Source organism: Dinoponera quadriceps, unplaced genomic scaffold, assembly GCF_001313825.1.
Source record: "Dinoponera quadriceps isolate SergipeBrazil2010 unplaced genomic scaffold, ASM131382v1 scaffold586, whole genome shotgun sequence".
In the NCBI taxonomy this organism is placed as follows: domain Eukaryota; kingdom Metazoa; phylum Arthropoda; class Insecta; order Hymenoptera; family Formicidae; genus Dinoponera; species Dinoponera quadriceps.
This window is the reverse complement of record NW_014554764.1, coordinates 1,200,563-1,223,696: the sequence shown is the minus strand read 5'-3', so window position 1 is coordinate 1,223,696 and position 23,134 is coordinate 1,200,563. Positions and strand designations below refer to the sequence as shown.

The following is a 23,134-nucleotide window of genomic DNA, read 5'->3' as shown; positions in this document are numbered from 1 at the left end:
TTGTTATTACAAAACGAGTTCTGCGTTTACTTATGCATCTCACATAAAAAAATTTATATCGCTTATTGTACTTTATCTTATTGTATTTTACATTGAATATATCTCGCTTAACATTTTACACAAGGTCCATAGGATTCCTGTAATTTGTTATTACACAATTAATACAGATTCTTAGAATACCATAAAACATTTAAATTAGACAGACAAAACAAACTTCTCTTCATAATGCTTCTGATTTCCCTTTATTGTTCTGTGCGCAGCAGTTGTTTCGTAAGTTGCCTTCTACTGCGAAACTATGCAATAATAAATCAAATAAAATTAGATAATACATTAACACAAGATATGAAGTAAATCAATTGAGTACAATAAGAACGTAAGAACAGAAATGACAAAATTGCCCTGCTATTATGAAATAATGAGGACACACATATTGTTTAATCACGCATCGCAATTTGCCGACGCATCGGATTGGCCACCCGGTTTTGCAAGCAAAGTGTCGATTTCATCGTCGGTGAGCTTGATTCCGATTCCGCGACAGATCGCGAGATCCCTTTAAAAATCCGGGCAGCCAGTCCTGCTTCATCAGTTCGAGAGTTCGTCTTCGACTACGACCATTGAGCAAAATGCATCTGAAAAGTTGTTGCGCACTGCTTCTGCTGGCACTAGTTGCCTGCCAGGCTGCACCATCCACGTCCAAGAACATCGAGAAGAAATCGATCAGTGAGAAGGCGAGCAAGATCGAGAAAGAGGATATGAAGTTGGAAGATTTTGGCCTGGATAAGGACAGAACGAAGAAATCGACGACGTTTTGCGTGGAGGTTCACGATGGAGTAAAACAAAACGTTCCCTGTACAGAGCAACAACAGCCTCTAGTTCTAGTCCAGCCTGAGTTTCCCCAGCAGACGTTAATGCAACATTCGGCCCTTCATCTTCCCGCTCAGGTCCCTGAAACAAAACTCGTGCCAGCAGCAATTCCGCAGCCCTTCCACGTGATCCAAGCGCAACCACAACCGACCTTACACGTGCAGCAAGTTGCTCAACCAATTCCTCAGCCAATTCCTCAGCCAATTCCTCAGCCAGCTCCCCAACACGTGATCTACATGCAATCCCCACAACCTGCTCAAACTCCCACACCTCCACAAGCTCCCATCGTCAACATCTTAACGCCTCCCGCCGCTCCCTGCAATGTTATGCCGGCTCCGACGGTGATCCGCGAGGAACAGAAACACGAGCATCATGCGAAAATCGAGCATCATGCAACACCAGCATCACCAGAAATACGGGAACCAGAACAGAAACTAAGGGTAAGAGAAGAAAGTGCACTAAGATATATGTGAAAAATACAGAAGTGTCGTGAAAATAAAAAAAAAAAGAACCGGTAGCAGTAGATAATAAAGATTCATTTTCTCGAGAATATAAGCGGAGATCATCATATGGCTTCTAATGCCTCAGTTTCAATATTAAGCAATTGAACCTGAAACTAAAATTATACTTGAGTAAAGCTCGTTTAAAACGAATTGAGCGAAATAATCGATATATATCATAAACTATAACCAATATATTTTTCCCAATGTAGCCGATAGCTATACAACAAGCTGTGGAAATATTGCCAATGGAATCTCCAGTCAAGCAAGATTTGTACGTCTTAAGGCCCAGACCCGTGCAACTATATCCTGAAAAATTGGCCGTGCAGGTTAGTCATGAAATCAACCTTCTACGACATAAATAATTTTTTAAATTTAGTAGAATCATGAATTGTTGGATTCTTGAAGATATATTAGAGAAGATGTATTCTTGGATTCTTGGAGCCTTTTGCATATTTCTGAGTATTTTAATAAAAATAATATATCGATGCGTAATGAAGTTAAGTTTAATTTTAACAGAAATAAAACCATATAAAATATGTCGTTTCTCTCGCTGTTCAGGTGACCGAGTTGGAACAACCTCAGCCTTTAGCCGAGGCACAGTGCATCTGCGCCCATAAGGGACACTCGAATCCAGCTTGGCCTAGGACACATCACAAAGTGCACGAGCATCATGTTGTAGTAGAGCCTAAAGTCGGGCCTTCTCCATTGTTCCTAACGCCCCCCTGTCCTTACCACTTATCGAGTCAGCCGACTGTTTTAGGAGAATACGTAAGTACTGAACTAGTGATAAGTAGTGATAATTAAGTAATAATGTGGAAATATTTTGCTGAAATACTCTCCCACTTAATCCCATTTAATTAATACATGCAATTTTCATTTTGAATTCAGTAAATTTCATGATATCAGATATTTCAAACATTTTTTTCTATTACTTTTCAGAATTATACTTTAATTTTCATTATCTCACAGCATTACATTGAATTTCGTGAATGAAAATTATGATTTATTTTAAAATATTTATTATTGTATATTTCAATAATTTTTCAGCAACTTTCATCTCATTGTCCATTAAGTTCATAGCAAGTACTCGAATATAAAGAAAGTTAAAATATACTGTTGAAATTTATTAAATTTGACTGAAAACTGTGTATACTGACGGAATAATAATAAAATACGATCAATTGAGAATCTCAGCAAATTTTCAGCATAACATTTCCATCAGGGATGCGATAATCAAGTAATAATACCATGCGCTATCATTAATTCTATAATAACAGATGTGTTATATATCGCGATAATGATGGTGCAAATTTTTAAAAACGATAGAACCTAGAAGCGACATCAAAAGATTCCTATCTGCGCTATTAAGTAGAAAAGTCTTTACATAAAGAAAGGTCCTTCCATAAAGAAGGTCCGACAGCTCGACTGGGAAAACTGAGTACATAATGTTTGGTTTCACGCACAGGTTTAACCCTTTTATATACTTGGTGACCCCGTTAAGGAATTGGACCGAGCAAGCTTAATGACCGAACATCTCAGACATTATATCGATTACGCGTGCCTTCGACAAAACATCCTTATGTACTCATCCTCATGTACTTTATTCAAAAAATAAAAAAAATTATTGTTTACATAAAACCATCTCCATTGTTCTCCCTCTGATCCTGCTGCTTACCTAATTTAGTTCTATCATCAATAGCTTGAAATTCACGCGCTCGGAATCTTTTGATGAGTACAAAGCGAAATAAGTTACACGTTGAGACTTAATCTCTGGAAGTTTAATACTGAGATCAAAGGTCTCTGAAAGAAACAAAACATTCTACGAATGAGATATGATCATCTATAAATAATAAAAAAAAGAACAATTAATTTCTGCTACATGTATATTTATATATATTCTGCTGAATATATCATGAATTATGATCGTTATGAACACTAAATACTGAAATATATTTTTTTCTTTTGCAGCCGGGAAATACGTACGGTGACACGATAATTTCGGTGCATCAGCAACCTCTGCGCCCATACTATCTCAACACATATCCTAATATGCGTCCCCTGAGTTCACTTCCTGAGTATACATCTTATCCTGTGAAAACCTACAATTCTCACCCATACGCACAAAGTGTCACTGTGAATGCATTCAATGACCAGATAGGAACTTTTCGCCAGGCACAATCGACCCCGCAAAAACTTATGGAGAACAATAAATCAGAGAAAGGACCTCCAGATGCTCCCACAACGATCAAACTCCCTAAGGTCCTTGTCTATCCGGCAGCGAGCAAACGAGAAGCTGATTCGATACAGTTAGAGAAGCACCAGCAAGCAAATATTGTGCAGGAGCAAGCAAATTTCGTGGAGTCGGACAAAACAGCCGTGGAGTTGAAGTTCGGCGAACAGCAAACCACGAAGTGAAAAGAAAAATTGGACGAGCTCATCGAGTTTTAACGACGTAAATACGCCATAATAATTTGTTAATTTATTTAACACTATCAAATCTATAACTTCGACATCTAATTTATTCAATTCAACATCATTAAAACATCGTTAGTTAACTAATAATTTTTTAATTTTTTACATATTGTATGTATTGCACAGATACTTTTAGTGTAAAAACACAGAATACTTTTTTTTAATAATAAACGACGATTATATTTTTTTCAATTGCGAATTAGATGTGATTTCAAACACTCACCGTTTAGAGTTTTGCACTCCCATCGCTGTGATTTTCCTATTGTTCGTTTTCCTTTCTGCACAGTTCCCTTTCACCATGAAACATATTTACATGCGCAATTTGTTTCCTGATTGTACGTTTAAAAATTTTTAGAATTGCAGGATTCAAGGTTAAGCGTAATTTTTCGAAACGTTTCATTAGGTCTCACAGACAAATTCATGTTATTCATGTTATATAACTAAAGATAAACTTGACGATATCCTATAAAAAAATATCACATTTGACAATCAAATTCAGCTTATTTCTCAGTTTCATATAAATTTTTCAAAAATTACTCATTATTTTTTATTCAATTTATTCAAGCTTGTGATAAATGAAGTGAATTATATATATTTCATACTATAAAAATGTAAACATAAATTAGATAAATACCCAAATTTTTTACAAATATTAATTATTCAATTTTTTAAATGTTTTTATTGAGGTGCTTGAAATTTATAGACGAAATCGTTCACTATCATTTCCAAGTTTGTTCCTAATTGCTGGAAATACCATTTTGTAGTTGTTGGACATATTAGCGCTACAGCGATAATACTTATTGCCAAAGGTGTCAGCAACATCCAGATTAACTATAAAAGAGAATTATTAATATAAAATAATCACGATATACTGAGCAGATCATAGGATACGTACATGAAATATCCAAGTCACAACCATCCATCCTATCAGCATTGTGACTATTATTGCTAAATACGAAGCATATTCCGGACGAAAGATATGTCGCAGGCAAGGAATTTTTTCACTCAAATCAGCTACTGTGGCTTCCAACTGCGTAATTCATTAAGAATTAATAGTATAATATCATACCATATAATAATTCATTTAACAAATTTCACAAAATAATACATTCGTTTTGCAACATTAGATAACTCACATTCATATTTTACCTCGATAAATTTCTAAATCAGATCTCTCAATAATCTTAACTTAAGTAAAATAGTTAGTTATTGTACGTATATAGTTCAGAAGATAACTTGCTACATTTTGACACAAAAGAATTCTCTTAAAATATGTGGTAACTAATTGAAGTTCTGTCAGATCATACGATGCAATTTCACAATTGATCGCGTTCAAGCGACAATAAACAAATTACTTCGCTGCGTCTACCAACATTTATACACGGCATACACAATAGTCCTGCCTGATCTATTAATTTCTAACATTTTTATAAACATACAAAAAAGTTTCACACTCATATAATAGTAACACCGATAATAGTTGTAAAATTTATACTCTCTTTTAAAATATTTTAATTAATAAAAAATTATATATATATATATATACACATATTTATTTATTTAATTTTCGTACACAAATAGCTCAAGTACAAGTAAAATAATTTTGTTATGCAATTCCCATTTTTTCCCTACGTAATCCGTTTTTTTAAAAATCATCTTTAAAAATCATCAATCATCATCACCAGTATTCTTGCATTCTGTGAATTTCTCCATATTATTATCATGCGAGTGATCTTGCAAAGGTTCGATGATTTTCTTGCATCCTATTGATGGACCTATTGATGGACCAGCAATAGATTCATTTTCCATGAATGGATATATTGTTATTTCTTCAAGGACGCTTCTCTTATATGGCACGAAAGGAGCTCGCAAATTAATTTGCAAAGGGGCAACTTTTTGCTTCAATGCTTGCAATGGTTCTTGCGAAGGAATAGCAATGGTTTTTATTGCTTCCTCCTGATCGCATTTAACAAGTTCGTGGAGTTTGTGATACACTGAGCACGTCATCTTTGCAGTCAGGATTGTTAAAAACTGTATAGGAACATGTGTTCAAAATTAACTGACCACGGGACTATATGGTCCTGGTCTTGGTTGTATATCATTTTCAATACATATTACTTAATATAACATTTGTTATTGCTTAGATCATATATAGATATATCTTTTTATATTTTCAGGTAAAATAGTATAGAAAGAAAAGTTCTGGAGAAAGAATTGATTAAAGGAAAGTTAAAATTCTAACTGTAGTACTCACAATGATTAAATTCGCGGATTGTCGCAGTAGAAATACAGCGGTAGGATTTACCAGGATAATTATTATTTCCATTAAACGTGAAATGGCAGCGACGGAAAACAGGATACCAGACAACATCAATAGGATTACAAGTTGGAAAAGAGTAATCAATACCTGTGTTAAAAATGTCTTACATTATTGTTTTTCAAAGCAATTTGATTCTTTCACTTTTTATTTTAAAATTTATGAAAATTTTATTGCTAACATGTAACAATATGAAAAAAGGAAATAATTGAGATCCCTGATTATATATCAAAAATTGGAGAAATCGCCGAAAATATTTCTTACCCAAAGGATCCACATAGCCGGTATCCTTTCGAGTCGCGAATGATAAGATACATTCCTTGCAATCTCTCGTTACTTGCAGATCCTTTGAAATCCTATTGATTAAAATTCATTGCATTCAATGAATTGCATCTTTCGTATTGCTGAGCTTGTTTTCACTCAACGGAGAAGATTTCTTCGATTTTTCTTGATATCCTTTGTACAATATGACGTGATGCAAGTATCAATCAAATCGATCGTCGTTTCGGTGACCAACTTCGCACTTATATATAATGGAAAAAAGTCGAATAAGAAACGAATTGTTTAGAAAAATGGTTAAAAAAAAATAAAAATTAAGTCCCGATTTCGTGTTAGAACTTACAATCGAATAATATATTACTATCTTCTAGTAAAAACATAATATAACGTAATATAAATGATTTATTCTGCAATTTCCATTGATAATGAGAACTTAGTAATAAAACTCATGAGATATCGTATGATATGATAATAATATATATGCTGATAATTATATATATGATAATAATTAATAGATACAATCCGTTTTATTGGATGATTCCTTCCAAACGCTTTCCAATTATAACTCCCTGTAGGCTTTCCGTAATTTAAGTTCCTATTCAATAAAATATATTGTAATAAAATATATTTACAACATGAACATTAATAAACTAAATTATATTCTGATCTAATTGTACAGATGTAAAAATAAAAATGTATTTATAAAGGTAACCGATAAAACTCACATCAGCAATTTCATTGTCATAAATTCCTTGAAAATTCTGTACGAGAGCCGCGGATACCTCTTCTTTTCTTCTAATCTCTTCTTTCAATTTATTTCTTTCTAGGCACTTCTCATTGAAGTAAACTTTTCTCGCATCTAACTGAGTTTTCTTCGAATTTTTCTCACTAAACATTAGCGAATTAAGAATTTTAAAAATTACGAGAAAAGGAAATAACATACGTGTGAAAAAATAATAATTACCTCAGTAATTGTTTATACAAATCATCCAATTTAACGATATCTTCCTTACGATATGATTTGAGTTCGTTCACTTCGCTATCGGTTTGGCTTTTAAGCATTGATAATTTACTTTGTTGTTCATTTCGCATATTGTTCAGCGATTCAATCTGCTTCTTAATATTATCTGATTGCGTTTTTTGGTTCCTGACAGAAAGTAATAAAAAAAAAGTATATTAACTTAAGATGTAATTTTTTTTTGGTATACTTATAAGATTCTAAAGATGATTAGAAAATCACATTAGCTGCTCATATATAATTTTAAGCGCAGTCAATTCATCATTCACTTTCTGGATAATATCCAGTTCTGCTCCAATCTGTTTCATAGATTGTTTTTTATCTTGAATGGCTTCTTGCATTATGTCACGTTCCTCGATTTTTACGTTCTTTTGCTCCTCAAGTTCATTTAGACGTGATCGAAACTCTTCTGGTGAATATACTACTTCTGACTGTAAGTCATCTATTTCTTTGGACAGCTAAAAATTATAATGTACATATTAAAATTTGTTAAATCGATCATATGCCAATAAAAATGTTACATTGCTAATATTGTTAGAAATTAAAATTAAAATTAAACAATTTACCTTCATTACAGTTGCTTTAACAGATCTACAAAGTTCCTTAGCTTTATGATTTCCCTTTTCTGCTTTATTTTTTATTAGCTCAAGTTCTAATTCCCTTTTATTATTCTTTTCAATTTTTGACTGTACATGTTGTATATCATTTTCAAGCTAATAAAAGTGACAATATAAAAATACAAGAACTCATAATGTATTATATAATAATTAATCACTAATTATATAATAATTAATCACAAATATATATTTCATAGCAGACTACCTTCTTCATCAAAGACAATTGTTTTGCTTTGTGCAAAGCTTTATCATTAATAGACTCCACAATTTGAGTTTTCTTATCTTTTAATTCTTCTAGTAGCTTAGATCTAGCATGAACTTCATCCATTCTATCCTTAATGTCTATTTTTTTCTGCATTGCATACAATACAAAGTTAGCGAGAAATTTGGCTTGCCTCCTAAGTCGTTTTTGTCCTGCAAAGTTTATTACATGCTATCTGTATATTAAATTCATATAGTATACCTTTGGAATTTTTAACTGCAATTTGTACCTGGATTAGTAATATCAGTAATGTGAAAATCTTCTAAAAATATCTTGTTAAATATTTGTGTCAGAGCTGTGTGCAAGTTGATCAGACTTATTATGTCAGAATCCTTAAAATATGTCATAATAGCACACTGTTCTGCAGTTGGCTACAAAGTAATTTTTATGTATTACTTAATATGTATAACAAAAAATCCATGAGGCTTATTATTGCAACAAATTATTTATTTATAAATATAAAAATAAAACATATACTGTATGTTAACACGTATATGTCGTTAACACAAAGAATCTTACCTGATCAATTAAGTTCATATTAATGCCAAATTGTGACAAGAACGATGTTAATAACATCATAATGTATTGTTCCGCAGGATTTTTGAGATCTTCAATAGTTGATGGTAAGCCAGCATCCAATAAAATACGATGGATCTTATTAACAGGCATCTTATTGACATCGGTATCCATAATGATGGGTTAAGTATCACCTGTAAAAATTAATTGAATCTCGTTAAAAAACGATTAAAATAATGTAGAAATATGTCGAATAAATAATAAGCGCTAATAACAAAAAGAAATCATATTCCTCAGTTCGGGCATGATTGTACAGCTTATACAAAATCACAAAGAGAATCTTCTTCTTAATCTGACACTTACGAAATATCTTAAGAAATACATTAATATATTTAATTTTTTGTTTCACGTCACCTGCACTCCGATAAAATATAATTTCTACTGTAATTGACAATATGTCACTTTTCCAAGAACTTTCGAGATACTACACAAACGTCAACCAACACGTTCTGTAACGTTCTGAAGTATTTGAATCAATCTGGTGCATATGATTGGCCAATGCCTTCTATGACGATGTTACCGCCATATTCTCCTCAGGTACAGCTCAATGGCAGGCCAGGCGAATGGCCTTTCATCTTCCAGTGGTATGATTCAACGGCAAGTCGGACGATCTTTTGAGTTCTACCTCGAATAATCAACAGTTATGATGTACGAACATCCAGACACGAGGCCTGCTGTAATAATAATTCGAGTTTATCATCTCACTTGTTCTTATTCTCGGTGTAGCTGTTGGTCGTTTCATGTTTTTGCAGAAGTATCAGTGGTATATCAAAATGTCACAATTACGGAGGCAATTCCAATGATCGCGTAATGTCAGTTGCGAGTGACGCACCAGCGTTTTTCGCAGCGCCCTGTTTTTACGAAACGATGTCAAACGGATAAATTATGCCACGAAAGGAGAACACGTAAATACAGATTTATCATGACTTTCTAACCTTGCCACTTGGTCGTCAGAACTCCTCACTTGTGGTTCCTAGTGTCAAAATTCTAAATAAATTGGAAACTGCGTACTAGAATCACAATGAAAATATTTTAGCATTTTCGACCACGCTTTCGAATGTGTTATCGCAGAAATATTTCGATTTTTACTCCGTTCTAATTTACTTTCAATTCAATTGTTTAAACACAACCCATTTCTCTTGTGCCAAAATGTTTAAATTCCTCCGAAATATATCCCTCAGAGTGAACAATTCTGATGTTATTTATTTTTTCCGTCGAAATATTTTATTTGTCGATGTTTTTTTAATAATTTTATAGCAAAGCAAAAACATGGGAGCGAGACAGAAGAAAACGTATGAATGCATACTTCAAAACTCTAGCAGATCTGCTACCTCCGCATCAAGAAGGTCGCAAACGCAACAAAGTCGATATTCTTATCCATGCATCGAACTATATAAAAGACCTCCATAGTCGTACTGAGGAGTTATTCTCTACTCATGCTTCCGAAGCACACAGTATGTAATCTATTCCTGTGCATGAATATAAAACAAGATTTCTTTAAATTTAAATAATGTAACTGTATCTTGATTTTACAGAAGAAGAATTGGCTCGTTTGAAGAAGCTCGTAAATCAGCTAATGTCTCGTACACAGTTATTATCAAGTCTTCTTAAAGAAGCTGGAATTTCTGTGCCAGCTGAGCCAGCTCTTGAGAAAATATCTCCTCTGAAATGGTCGAATAAAATTAATGTTGATGATGTAGAGAAATATTTTGATAAGATTGAAGAAAGTATGTGATTATTTACATACAATATGTATGTAGTAGTTTAAAGACGTCTGCTATTATGAAAATTTCCCTTGTCGTTCATAGAAAAGAGTTTAGAGAAGAAAAGGAAGGAGAAACCTGTAGAATTTAAAGTGCCTTCTAAGAGAAAATCCGTGACATCGTCTACTCCAAAAAAGCTGTCCGAAGAAGCTGCTATCGCTAAGACTATCTGCAATTCCATAGAGAATCAAGAGAATCGAGTGAATTGTGCCAATGGTAAAAACTATAATTCCGATAGTACAAGTAGCATAGCTGACAATGGATCGAAGGAAACAGAGCGTTGTCAAAATGGTACAAACAAATTTTGAAACTTCCACAGTTCAGTATCGATAAGCGCGCCGATTGATATCATTCCTATGTTTCAATTCAGGTTCTACCAACGAGGCGAGCACAACTAGCACGCACTTAAATGCAAAGAAGAAGACTGGTTAGTACAAAATTATCTGTATACTCCTAACTAACGCACAATGGTCTGGAAATCAAAGTTTTTGGCCAGAATTCGGGATCTTGATAAATATGATTTCTTGTACGCAGAAAATGTTTTGATAACCATTTGGAACTTTTAACTTCAAACTGTACTAGTTTTCTGCTATATTTAAACCACTTGCTTTTCAGATGAATACAAAATAACTCGACTTTCTTATTAACAGTTTCTACTTTTCTACAGAGAATTTTACATCATTTAGTCCAATACTTTTATTCCTTAATTGCTCCAAACTCCAGAATCCGATAAAACATATTACATGGATCAAGAAAAGGTCAATTATTTTCAAAAGATGCAGGCAATATAATAGATTTCAATGGTAAATAAATTTCGGCAATTATTATATAACTTTTGTTTTTTCAGAAACTTTTAAAACCTTCCCTAAATTATTAACGATAATATACTTTTTCATTTTCGGGTTATGCATATTTCAATAATAAATTTCATTGTTACTTCACTTCAGAAATAAAAAAAAAACCTTACAAAATGTGAAATTATTTACATTGAGGCATGTTCCAGTGTATGAAAAACGTATATATATAATGCTACAATTATTATCAAATATATAATATGTAGCACAATTTCGACAGCTTGTGATAGATGTGACTGAAACTTACCTTTGAATGAGCAATGTTTATAACATCATATTTGCCAATGGGCGGTAAAAGCGAAGAATGATAACAATTTATGATTATTTGATTACAGGACATAAAACTGTATTCATATCAGCTCGAGGTGAAACTTCGATAAAATGAATTTTGGCCAAGAAATATCTGTCTCAGACCCCACCGCGCGAGCAGTTATCATATTACAGACGACCTTTTGCTTGCAGCGGACAAGAAAGCCGCCGAGTCGCAAAAAGCGTTGAGGAAGAAAAGCAAGCGCAAAGACGAGAAAAAGTCGGCGTTGCCGCAGATAGCCAGCACCGTCACAAACTTGGCCCCCAATACGCTCATTTTGTCCGGTGGAAAGCTGATGCCGCTGGTGACGCCGATGACATCGAATATCATCGTGAACACGCAACAGGCGCCTGCGAACCCGATAATTCTCGGCAGCACGCAGCAGAGTCAGATGATCGTGATGCAGCCCTTACCGAATGGCGTCCAGAACACCGTCTCCATATGCAATCACGCGCTGATCAACACCGTGCAGAAGGTCACTCTGAACACCGTGCCGAGCATCCGCGCGAATATGGTGGTTGATTCTCACAATTGGGCGTCCAACGTGAAGAACATAATCAACGCCACGAAGATCGGCGGGCATAAGGGTATACTGCCGAAAGGCAAGGAGGTCACAAAGACGACGATGACTTACAAAGTGCCTATCCCGGCGATACACAAGGACAAGGTGGAGAAGCCTAAGGAGAACGCGAATAGGAAAGAGTCGGAAGTGAAAGCGAAGGGTAATAGGAGCCACTCGAAGAGCCACCGGAGCGTGCAGAGCGCGACGGAGACGATCGAAGAGAGTAACGAGAAGAAATCGCCGAAGGACTCGGCTGCGAAAAGCCAGGACGATGGCGGCACGACCGTGGTGCGGAAGGGCACGCTTAAGCGCGGTTTGTCCTCGGAGCTCGACTCCGCGGACGAGCCGGAGGACAAGAAACGGAAGGAGAATGAAGACGGCATTCAGCTCGCGACCTCGAAGGCGTCAGACTTCACCGCCACCTGCAAGTCCATCGAGAGCTTGAAGCACGTTATAGAGAAGATAGGCGAGGACATACAAGAGGAGCACACAGCTGCGAATAACGAGAAGGAGTCCGGCGTGAACGAGGCGACTCCGATGGCTGCGGACGTGGATCGCGAGGAAGCCTCTTCCAAAGTGTCGAAGCTGATGAACATAGTGGACACCGGCTGCTTTGAGATGGACAAGAAGACGAACGAGGACATCGTCGCGCCGTCCGACGTCTCGGACAAGTTCTCGGGCGAGTTGCTGAAAGCACGCGAAGCGGAAGCTCCTGATCGCTCGTCCAACGACTTCAATATGTCGATAGACGGTATAGCGGAGAAGAGCGGCGAAGGCGCGGAACAACTGGCCTCGAAGTCCACCTTGACGGACGTTGAGGCGGTGGAGAAGGCCGTCGGCTCGGAAGGCTCGAAGGAGGTGTGCAATTTGGGCACGCACTTCGACAGTCTGCTGCACGTCACGACGGCGAAGGAGCGGCAACAAGTCAGCGACGCGATGAGCGCAGAGAGCAACAAGATCATCCTGAACTTGGACACGAACACGACGACGACGATGAAGCCTGACGCGGGCGCGAGCATCGTCGAGGCTGCGGTATCGTCGTCGTCATCGTCCTCCTCGTCCTCGTCGTCCTCGTCCTCGTCTTCGTCATCGTCGGCGTCATTGTTAGCCGTGGTGAACGATGACGCTAAATTGACGAAGAAGGACGAGATGTCGAAGTCGTTGTCGTACACGAACGAGAACACGTTCGTGCCGATCGGCGGCAACAGGTCGGACGGCTTACACTCCGACCTGGACAACGATATATTCGCATCCCTGCAGGTACCTTCCAGCTCGCACAATCCGGAATCGATGTCGCCCACGGCGGCGTTTCTCATGGCCTTTCCGCTGGTGACGTCCCTGAACGGCAAAACCGAGGTCTTGGACGAGGACATGAAGGAAGACTTCAAGTACCACAGCCAGACTCCGCCGATGTTGCTGCAGATCGGCGCGATGGAGCCGAACAGCTTCAAAATCAAGACGTCACACGCGATCGCGGAGAAGCGGCTAAAGGCGTCCTGCGAGGAGAAGCAGAGCGGCGGCGCGCCCGTGAGTCCGGTGAATCCCGAGCTGATCCTTCCCGTCGAGTGCGCCAAGAGCCTGCCGAAGGTGGTGAACGAGGAGACGCTGCGAGAGCCGTACAAGATAGTGCAGACCTGCCTGGCGACGAGCATGGAGAAGCCCGTGGCGACCACCAGCACCTTCTCCGCTCACACTTCTGCGGTGAATTTCCCCGCCGTCGACTCTGCGTGCATCGCCGGCAATCCCCCGGCTCTGACGTCGAACCCGAGTCGACAGGTTCAGTTGACGGCGAATCACGTGACCGTGGCCGATACCACGCTGAGCAACGCCAACGTCTCCACGTCGACGGACAGCGGCAAGGGCAACGTCGCGGACTGCACGTCTCAGGCTGCCGCGACGAGTCGCATCCCCGACGTGACGTACTCGTCGGGACTGCAGGACTTCCTGCCGAGTTACTCGACGGTGGTCGGTAACAGTCTCAGCAATACGTTGCAGCCGACCTCGTCGGTGTTCACGAACGCCCACGCGACCACACAGGACTCGAATCCCACCGTCGTGCCGCGGATCGACGCTGACGGCTCCCAGAATATGTTGAGCGCTGCGCGCCTGGACAACGCGATCACCAACTCTTCGTCCCTGCGCTCCCTGCAGATGGACTACCCGAAGGACAAGGAGAGCTCAACGTTGCACAACGTCGCGATCTACCCGTCGCACAGCAAGGACGCGCTCATCGATCACTCCGGCATCGTCTCCGACCACCGGCCCGGCGATTACGCGAATCCGGTCGACCGAAGTCTTCCCGCGACCTCGCAGAGCCTGCAGAGCTACTCCGCTCAAGCCAAAGAATCCTCTCTTCCGATTCTCCCCCCTCAGGACATGCAGCCTGTCTACAGTCAGACCACCAAGGAGAGCCACGTGCTGCTGGGTCTGAGCGCTACTCAGCAGGCCTTCCCCGTCCATAAGAAGGAGCACGTGATCGCGAGCTCCCACAACGATTTCGCGGCGGATCAAGCGAAGACGCAGAAGGACTCGATATCGTTCGCGTCGGGCGCCACCGACGGCGAGGCGAACGCCACGTCGCGGAACCAAGGCTACGCCGCTACGAAGGCCGCGGGCCAAAACTCCTCGGAGAACCCCTTCCAACGGGGAAGCTACTCCAAGTTGAGCAAGAGCACCGACACCTCGGACAATCCGGCGGTGAGCCAAGAGACGAAGCTCGGCGTCCTCGGCTCGAAGTTGCAGGAGCAACACGCTCACGTGCGCACCGACTCCGCGGGCTACGCCTCCGCGAAGAAGCTGGACGTGGAGCAGTTCGTCCAGTCGTTCCAGTACGAGGTGAAGGAGGCGATGAGCTCCGGCCAGGCGGAGCGCAATATTCTCGGCGCCGACGCGCACGCCTACGTCTCCTACTCCAGCAAGGACGACAAGAAGAGCAGCGTCGTGGCGTCGTCGGGCAACGCCGTCATGGCCAACAAGTCGACAGCGGTGCAGCAGCAGAGCGTGGTGCCGCGTTACACGCAACAGCAGACGTTCGTCAGCACGTCGAATTACGAGCAGAGCACGGCTACCGTGAACTACGCCAAGTCCACCACCACCATCGCCCACAATTCGTCCAACATCGTGTCGTGGACGACGCTCTTGCCGACGTCCAACGGTCACAATCTGCACTTCGAGCAGGCGCATCCGAGCGACAACGCCGAGGCGAAGAATATCTGCGAGAACTACAGCTACGTGCCTCTGCACAAGGAGAACCCGAGCTTCACCAATCAGGTGCTGACAGGTGGCGACAACTATCCCAGCAGCAACTCGACGATCCCCGGCATGGACAAGCCGAGGGGGAAGATCGAGTCGCAGAAGCAGACCTTCGTCGACCCGTCGAAGAGTAGGAACGACCCTACGAACGTCGCGTCCACGGTCGCGAAGCAGAACAGGATGCAGGGTCAACAGGCCGGCAATGAGTACAAGTATCCTGACGCCGGCAAGAGCAAGAACAAGTACGCCATGGACACGGACTACATGTCGAACGAATACAACGCCATGGCGGATCAGCAGCAGCAGCAACAACAGCACACGGCGAAGAGTCACCAGAGTCTGTCGTCCAAGCAAGAGAAGGCCGTGTACAGCATGCCGAGCTACGAGCCTCAGATCAACTTCGACCTGGCGGACAACAACGTGCAGATCAAGTACTCCATCGAGGCCTACGCCGGCGCGAACTTCAAGTACGTCGAGAAGGCTCAGCAGCAGAATCAACACAAGTACCAGACGTTGAGCCAAAGTCAGATCCCGGGTCTGCCGCATGACAGCGGCAGCAGCTACAACAGCGACGTGAAGCACGGCCAGCAGCAACAGCAGCAGCAGCAATCGCACAACAACGCCAACAGCGGCGGCAACAAGTCCAAGGGGAACCAGCATCAGCATGCGATCAAGGCGCCGGTCAACTGGATGATGACGCCCGAGGTCAAGCACAACGCCAACATCGACATTATCCTGCCGCCGATCGGCAAGGAGCTGGAGTTCTGCCCGAACAACCTCTTCGGCCAGACGCCCAACTACAATCAGGGCACGCCTAATCAGTTCTACAACAACTACGACGTGGCCGCTCATAGTTTCTCGAACCTGCCGGTCCTGCAGAGCAACGAGCCGAAGCGGCCGGCCGACAACTTCTTTTCCACCGAGGACCAGCCGTTCCCGTGGTCGCCGACGAAGAGCGGCGTGCACAACGTGGAGCAGGTCGGGCAGTCGGTCAAGTGCATCGACCAGCACATCGTGCCGTCGAGCCTGCAGACCCTGGTGAGCGATCTCGATCTCGGCGCCAATCTGACGGAAAAGCAGAACTTCCTGTTCGGCGCTACGCCGTCGTCGAGGGTCACCGCGGAGTCCAGCAAGGACGTGATCAAGGAGAAGGAGGCGAACGTGCAGGGCCGGGACTTCCACGCGATATTGAACCCGCAGAACGCGCAGCATCCGGCCTCCACCTTCCTGTCCGTGAGCCAGCTCGTGGAGCACGAGAAGGCGGAGAAGTCCCATCAGCAGCAGAATCATCAGCAGCATCAGCATCACCCGCACCATCATCCGCACCAACATCAGCATTCGCAGCAGCAGCAACAGCAGCAGCAACAACAGGCGAGGAAGCACCAGAGGAAGAGCAACACGAGTCCCAGGACGACCAGCAAGCGGCAGATGGACATTCGCAAGTCCACGACGACCAACGACAGCTTACATCAGCGGCACGAAGAGCAGAAGTCATCCGGGCACGTGTTCACAGAGCAGAACTACCAGCAACCACCGCAGCAGCAGCAGCAACAGCAGCAGAAGTACCAGCAGAACAACGTGCACTGGAGAAGTAGGAACTGCAAGAGCAACTACACGGCGGAAGCGCTGATCGGCACCAGCGTTCACGACGGCGGCCACCAAGATAAGCACGCGTCGATCAAGTTCACGGCGAACTACCCGCAGAACAAGTTCCAGAGCGGCTTATCCACCGCCGACGCCGCGGTGATGCCGATCAACTACTTCCCGAGCGCGGACGACGGCACCGGCTACGGCCAGGTGGTCAATCAGAACTTCAACTCTTACGCCGCCTACTCGTCCAACGCCAACTCCATCTATCCCTCGAGCAACTTCATCACCAGCATCTCCAACGCGTCCAACAGCTACATGATGCCGCTCCACGAGAACGCGACGACGACCGATTACGTCGAGGCGAACAGCTTCCTGCTGCCGAACGTGACGAGCACGTCGAGCGCCAGCTCGACCGTCAACACGTCCAGCGCGAACACGAGCTCCAGCAGCGGCAACTCGGCGAAGAACCATCCGCACTACGGGAAGCACCCCAACTGCGACAAACGATCGTACACGACCGCCGCGAAGAAGGGCAAGCGGAAGGGCCTCGACGGCCCGATGCAGAACCTCGAGTTCCCCCTGTCCGGCATCAACTCGCCCTTGGAGGACTATCATCACTCGACCAGCTTCCTACCGCCGCCACCGCCGCCGCCACCGCCGCCGCCACCGCCGCCCCACGCCAACCCCCTCTACCAGAATCACCCGCAGACGAACGTGTACGCCAAGACTGCGAACGGTCTTCCGCCGCCGCCGTCGGCCGTGGCCGGGGCTCAGGGTGTCGCGGTCGTAGGCGCGCCCGGCTTCCCCATGAACTCCAACATGGTGCGAGGTGGGATCGTCTCGAGCAATCCGATGACGATGCCGCATCATCCGTCAGGCACCAGTCTCACGAATTTCAACCTGAGCACGATATTCCCAGAAATGAACGACAAGGTGAGCGCCCGAGCCGTCCAGCCCTTAATCGAGCGCCAGGTACGGAAGGGGTACGGTGATTAGTACGGCATACTTAATCCTAGAACACACGTCGTAACGCATCAAGTTACTACACCTTTCCTGTTTCTATATATGTTGAAGTTTAAGAATGCACATTGCTCGGAAAATTCTCCGCTATCGTGTGAAAAGTATATGGAAAAGTCAGGAAATTTCACAATTCACTTTCTGCGCCTAGCCAGTTACTGCGATTTTTATTATTCCAGTACGATACTTTATTTCGAACGGGATATATCTTATTTTCCTATATAATTCTTGTAGCGTGGGATCCTGACTAATCTTTACAAAAAAAAAGAATTCTACAAATGTCAAGTTTGCATCAAGAGATAGCTTAAAATAGAAATGTACTCTAAAACTGGCAATCGCCGTGTCTCCTCCCGTACTCGTCCAAGTACGATTTCTCGTGAATTAACGCGGTCTCCGTTGCTGTTCCAGGTTACCGGCTATAAACCTTCGAATGGTATACCACCTGGTCTCTCGCAGACGTCCAACCAGCCTACGACTTACACGCAACGAACTAATTACCCGTCGAACTCCCTGTGTCATTTACCGCAGGTGTGTTTATAGAATCTACACACGGTCCGCGTTCGATCACGTGAGCCTAGGAATAGCATATATATGCAGGGTGTCCGACAGTGTCGGTAACTTTGCTGTGCAAACTCGGCTCCAACATGTTCTATATTGAAAAAAAAATAAGTATACGTGAGTCCGCCGGGTGCCGAAACGCGCCTTGTAACTGTTCGATTTGCGACCCGACTCGGGGCGGCGTTCCACCAATCGCTGCCAGTATTTATAGAAATCTACAGGGTGTTCCATGTTAATGGAAAGAGTAGAATATTTTGAAAATGCAATTGACAAAAAACAATGGTTCAGACAAAAATTGCCTGGTTTAGAGGAGGACATTGGTGACCTTAACTTCGTTATATAATTTTGTGACAATGTGATCGAAAATTGAATACTTTGAGATATTTCCTATTTTATACTGAAGAATATCGAAGTAAAAAGTAAAATATCGTGAAGTATCATATAATATATTCACTATTCACATAATCTTACCTTAATACTTTTACACACAGAATGAACGAAGGAATAGATTTATGTTAAAAAGAAACCAAATATCATAAAAAAAAATTAAGTTAATCTTGGAATGACTTTCAATTATTTACTATACATTGAAGTTAAGGTTACTAACTTATATCCCTCTACAACTTCTGTAGTCTGTCGTCTGAATTTTTTTGTCAATTGCTTCGTTTTCAAGATATTCTACTGTTTTCATTCAAATGGGACACCCTGTACAGTTCATATTACGTATATCACAGATTTCTGGCAATGATTAGCGGGAACGTTGCCCGCATCAAATTGAGTCACAAATCGAATACGCTGCTTCGCTTTATACTTCGTTATAAAGTTACGGCAAAAGTATGAAGTGTAAAGGAGACGAAGCGAATAAAGTTTCGGCTCTGCTAATTCCTGGGGAAACAATTCGCAACGTTTGCGAAGTTTCTACAGGAACGACGTGTTACCCGTCGGTCGGTCGTCATCCTGCGTGTTACTTGCATTTTGGAAAACATGCAGTTTAATAATAGCGTATCTCACCACATGCTCCTCCTACTCCTGTCCTTCCATCCGTAGCAATCTATTATAAAAGTCTATGAATGAGTTCATAGACTTGTTGTTTGTGATACGATCAGTCAACGTTTTTTGTACATATGTAAATAACTGTATAATTAATTAACTTAAAAAAAAAAAACGTTCATACAGAAGAAACAACGTAATATACATCGGGCCAAAGTTTTCCTTTCCCCCTTCAGTCGTGATTAACCTCACAGATCGACGAGATGCTTTCAAGTATATCAGAAACATCTTCGTCACACTGCGCGCTCGCTGCAGCTATCGCTGACAATCCGTAATCCCCATCAGGTCACTTGATATCCTTCGTGGGAGGTTTCAGCGGTATCTTGCCGATAACGAACTTCTCCGCCAGGAACATGCTCTTCTCGTCGTCGGTTAACGCGTCTTCCGTGCTGTAAATGCTGTCGTCGATGATAGTGCTGGTTACCGTAACGGCGAGCGGCGTGTTGCCGAACGGGCTGCCGTTAAGCTGACTTTGCGCGACGTTGCCGAACGGTGTGCCGCCCTGCTGTGTTGTCCGGGACGCGAATGGGTTAGCGACAATCGCCGACGTCGCCGTTGTCGTCGCCGTGGTAGCCATGGTGGTATTAATCGCGCCGAACGTCGCGTTACCGAATATCGGCGCGGGGAACGACGCGGCACTCGTCGCGTTCGAGGAGGCGAAGGTGGCTCCCGCATTCGCGAACAACGGATTGGAAGACGTGACGGCGGTCCCGAAGGTATCGCTCGTGTTCGCCGGCAGGCCAAAGCCGGCGCTGGCGAACGGCGCCGAGGTCGTGCTGGTAGAACCGAACTGCGAACTCGGCGCGGTGACGAACGGACTGCTCACCGGCTCCCCGAACGGCGCGTTGTTCCCCACTGGTATGGTGGTGCCGGTGTTCTGCGCGCCGAAGACGCTCGGGGTGGACACCGTGGTGCTGAAAGTGTTAGCGACAGGTTGTTGCTGCTGAGTCAGACCGAAGGCCGGCGTCGTAGTGGTCCCGCCGAAAGCGGGCGCCGTGGCGGCGACGGATGCGCCGAAAGCCGGCGTCGTCGTGGAGGTGGACACTCCGAAGACCGGCGTCGTAGTGGCGGCGACGGCGGCGGCGGGCGTGCCGAAGGCCGGTGTCATGGCAGCGGCGGCGGATGCTCCGAAGGCCGGCGTCGTGGTGGCCGCCGACCCGGTGCCGAAGATTCCGCTCGACGATATCGCGGGAGTACCGAATGTTTGTTGTTGCGCGGATGCACCGAATATCGAGCCGGAGTTGCCGGTGTAGTTGGTCGCTGCTCCTCCGAAAACTGGCGCTCCGCCGAAGGCGGGTAAGGTCTTCGGCTGGCTGAATAAGCTGGCGTTGAACGGCCCGGCGGAAGACGTGGCCGCGCCGAAGACCGAGTTCGTCTGGGTGTTCGACGTGCCGCCGAACAAGCTGGCGCTGGTGCTGGTCTGCGTCGCGCCGAACAAAGAAGTGTTCGCCTGGGAAGTCATCGGGTTGTTGAACAACGAGGTGGAGGACGTCGCACCGCCACTGTCGAACGCCGACGTGGTCGACTGCGAGCTCAACTGGCCCGTGCCGCCGAACACGTTGTTGCTCGTCGGTTGGCCGAATATGCCCTGGGACGTTCCGCCGAAAATGGAATTGGTCTGCGACGCGACGGCCCCGAACGTCGGCGTGTTCGTAGTCCCGCTGAAAATAGAGCTGGTGTTCGCCGTGGTGCTGAAGCCGAGGTTGTTCCCAAAGGTCGGCGTGCCGCCGAACATGGGCGTTGCATTGTTGTTGTTGGACCTCCCGAATATCGACGCGTTGCCCGTGGAAGTGAAGCCTCCGCTGAACGAATTGTTGTTTTGCACGCCGAATGTTTGCTTACCAAACACGTTGTTAGCCGGTGTGCTGTTGGCTAAACCCAACTGAGGAGCTGCAAGAAAAGGGAATTGAAGGATCTCCCAGTTGCGTGGCGTTACTTTCGTCCAACTCACCTTTTTGACCACTTCCCAAAAGCTTTTTCTGAAACGAAACACTTGACGATTAATACAAGATTGGTCAGCTGGTGAGAATAACTATGAAAGGAGAATCGTGACACAACATACCAACATGGTTACTGTCTCTCGATTAGGATTTTTCAGCGCGTCTCTCTTGGCCTTCATATCTTGGCACAATTGTTGGAAATGCAGTTTCTAGATATCAATTTTTAAAGCAGCTTGATATATTATACATATCACAAATATATTTTAATAGAATATTCAAATAGAACAAATATTTAGATTCTTTGCTGTCAAATTTTTTTTTTTCCTTTAAATAATTTATACGTATATATGTGTGGATGTGTGTGTATATATATAAGTTTTACTGACTGCTTGCTCAACCATGCCACTTTTTTGAGCCTGGTACATCTCCCATCGAACTTCTTCTGGAGACAAGTCCTCCATACCTGGAATACTAGGACGTTCCTTGAGCGGCGCAAAACATGACAATAACCATTGTCCACCTCTTTCAGCAAGAAGGACCTCCTTTGCCACAATGACCCTAGAATTACACAGAAATAGAGAAAATGATAAAAATTAATTTTATCTCATAAACGAGTAATTGTAACAAATTCTTGTGATACTTACGCAATTTCATCCTCATTGTATAAGTCTGTTTTGGGACCACCTGTTCCGAAAGTTAGTAATTATATATTACTCATGTGGCAAGTGTGATATAACTGGAGACTATCGTCATTGTTTGCCTTACCGAAATGATTAACATGTTCAAATTGACAATATTGCCCGTAACGGCAATTACCTTGCCGATAGAACTTGCAGATAACCATTTTACACACCTATGAAACTGTACATAAACACTTTTTTTACATTCTTTCTCTAATAACTAATAAATATTATACAACTTAACCAACAATAAAAACGTCGCAATTGTCCTCTCTCGTTTGTTTCCTGAAAAACTTTTTTTTTATTCTTCCGTTTGAAAGATGTCAGGCACTCTTCAACCCTACTTTTTCTGAAGATCAAAAATAAGTTAGAATGCAGAAAAATAAATCCTTTCACTGAACATAGTCTACAATGGGCGACAGTAGTATGTTTATGAGTAAAAGTAAGAAATTAACCAATCAGTCGATTATTCTCCATATATTCGAATGTGATTGGTCAATTTCTTATTCTTACTTCTTATGAATACACTCCTACTGTCCATTGTAGACTGCACTTAAGTAAAACCGGATCTACAATAAGTGTAGTAAGTTTAAGCCGTAAGAAATTGGCCAATCGAATGGGAGAAGAATAATCGATTGCGATTGGTCAAT

At 42.9% G+C, this 23,134-nt stretch overlaps 5 protein-coding genes across 6 annotated transcripts; 2 read left to right on the top strand and 3 right to left on the bottom strand.

Annotated features, from left to right (window-relative positions):
* The first annotated feature begins 623 nt into the window (after positions 1-623).
* Positions 624-3,782, top strand: LOC106741551 (tyrosine-protein phosphatase non-receptor type 23-like). The gene is made up of 4 exons (XM_014613681.1): positions 624-1,304; positions 1,577-1,693; positions 1,926-2,135; positions 3,336-3,782. Exons 1-4 carry the CDS (start codon positions 624-626, stop codon positions 3,780-3,782), a joined length of 1,455 nt encoding a protein of 484 aa, XP_014469167.1.
* A 1,725-nt stretch (positions 3,783-5,507) lies between these two features.
* LOC106741550 lies at positions 5,508-6,753 on the bottom strand. Its single transcript, XM_014613680.1, has 3 exons — positions 6,421-6,753; positions 6,094-6,246; positions 5,508-5,870 (listed from the first exon to the last, which is right to left on the bottom strand). The coding sequence occupies exons 1-3, from the start codon at positions 6,433-6,435 to the stop codon at positions 5,508-5,510; spliced, it is 531 nt and encodes a 176-aa protein (XP_014469166.1). The 5' UTR covers positions 6,436-6,753.
* Positions 6,754-6,922: 169 nt separating this feature from the next.
* Positions 6,923-9,349, bottom strand: LOC106741578 (probable kinetochore protein nuf2). The gene is made up of 9 exons (XM_014613712.1): positions 9,263-9,349; positions 8,852-9,042; positions 8,562-8,703; positions 8,276-8,484; positions 8,020-8,166; positions 7,676-7,911; positions 7,400-7,582; positions 7,161-7,323; positions 6,923-7,030 (listed from the first exon to the last, which is right to left on the bottom strand). Exons 2-9 carry the CDS (start codon positions 9,020-9,022, stop codon positions 6,995-6,997), a joined length of 1,287 nt encoding a protein of 428 aa, XP_014469198.1. The 5' UTR covers positions 9,023-9,042; positions 9,263-9,349; the 3' UTR covers positions 6,923-6,994.
* Positions 9,350-9,618: 269 nt separating this feature from the next.
* Positions 9,619-20,235, top strand: LOC106741623 (serine-rich adhesin for platelets-like). Of its 2 annotated transcripts, XM_014613820.1 has the most exons (8): positions 9,794-9,813; positions 10,166-10,362; positions 10,444-10,635; positions 10,717-10,962; positions 11,042-11,098; positions 11,988-18,172; positions 18,665-18,784; positions 20,150-20,235. In XM_014613820.1, exons 1-8 carry the CDS (start codon positions 9,794-9,796, stop codon positions 20,156-20,158), a joined length of 7,026 nt encoding a protein of 2,341 aa, XP_014469306.1. In that variant the 3' UTR covers positions 20,159-20,235. The 2 variants fall into 2 exon arrangements, with proteins under 2 accessions (XP_014469305.1, XP_014469306.1); XM_014613819.1 differs by lacking the exon at positions 20,150-20,235 and having other exon boundaries at positions 9,619-9,813; positions 18,665-20,006.
* On the bottom strand, positions 20,107-22,904 carry LOC106741624 (nuclear pore complex protein DDB_G0274915-like). The gene is given in 6 exon segments (XM_014613821.1): positions 20,107-21,770; positions 21,772-21,843; positions 21,927-22,013; positions 22,191-22,362; positions 22,449-22,488; positions 22,570-22,904. Coding segments are annotated over 6 exon segments (2,070 nt in total). The 5' UTR covers positions 22,649-22,904; the 3' UTR covers positions 20,107-20,150.
* Between the last annotated feature and the right edge of the window lie 230 nt (positions 22,905-23,134).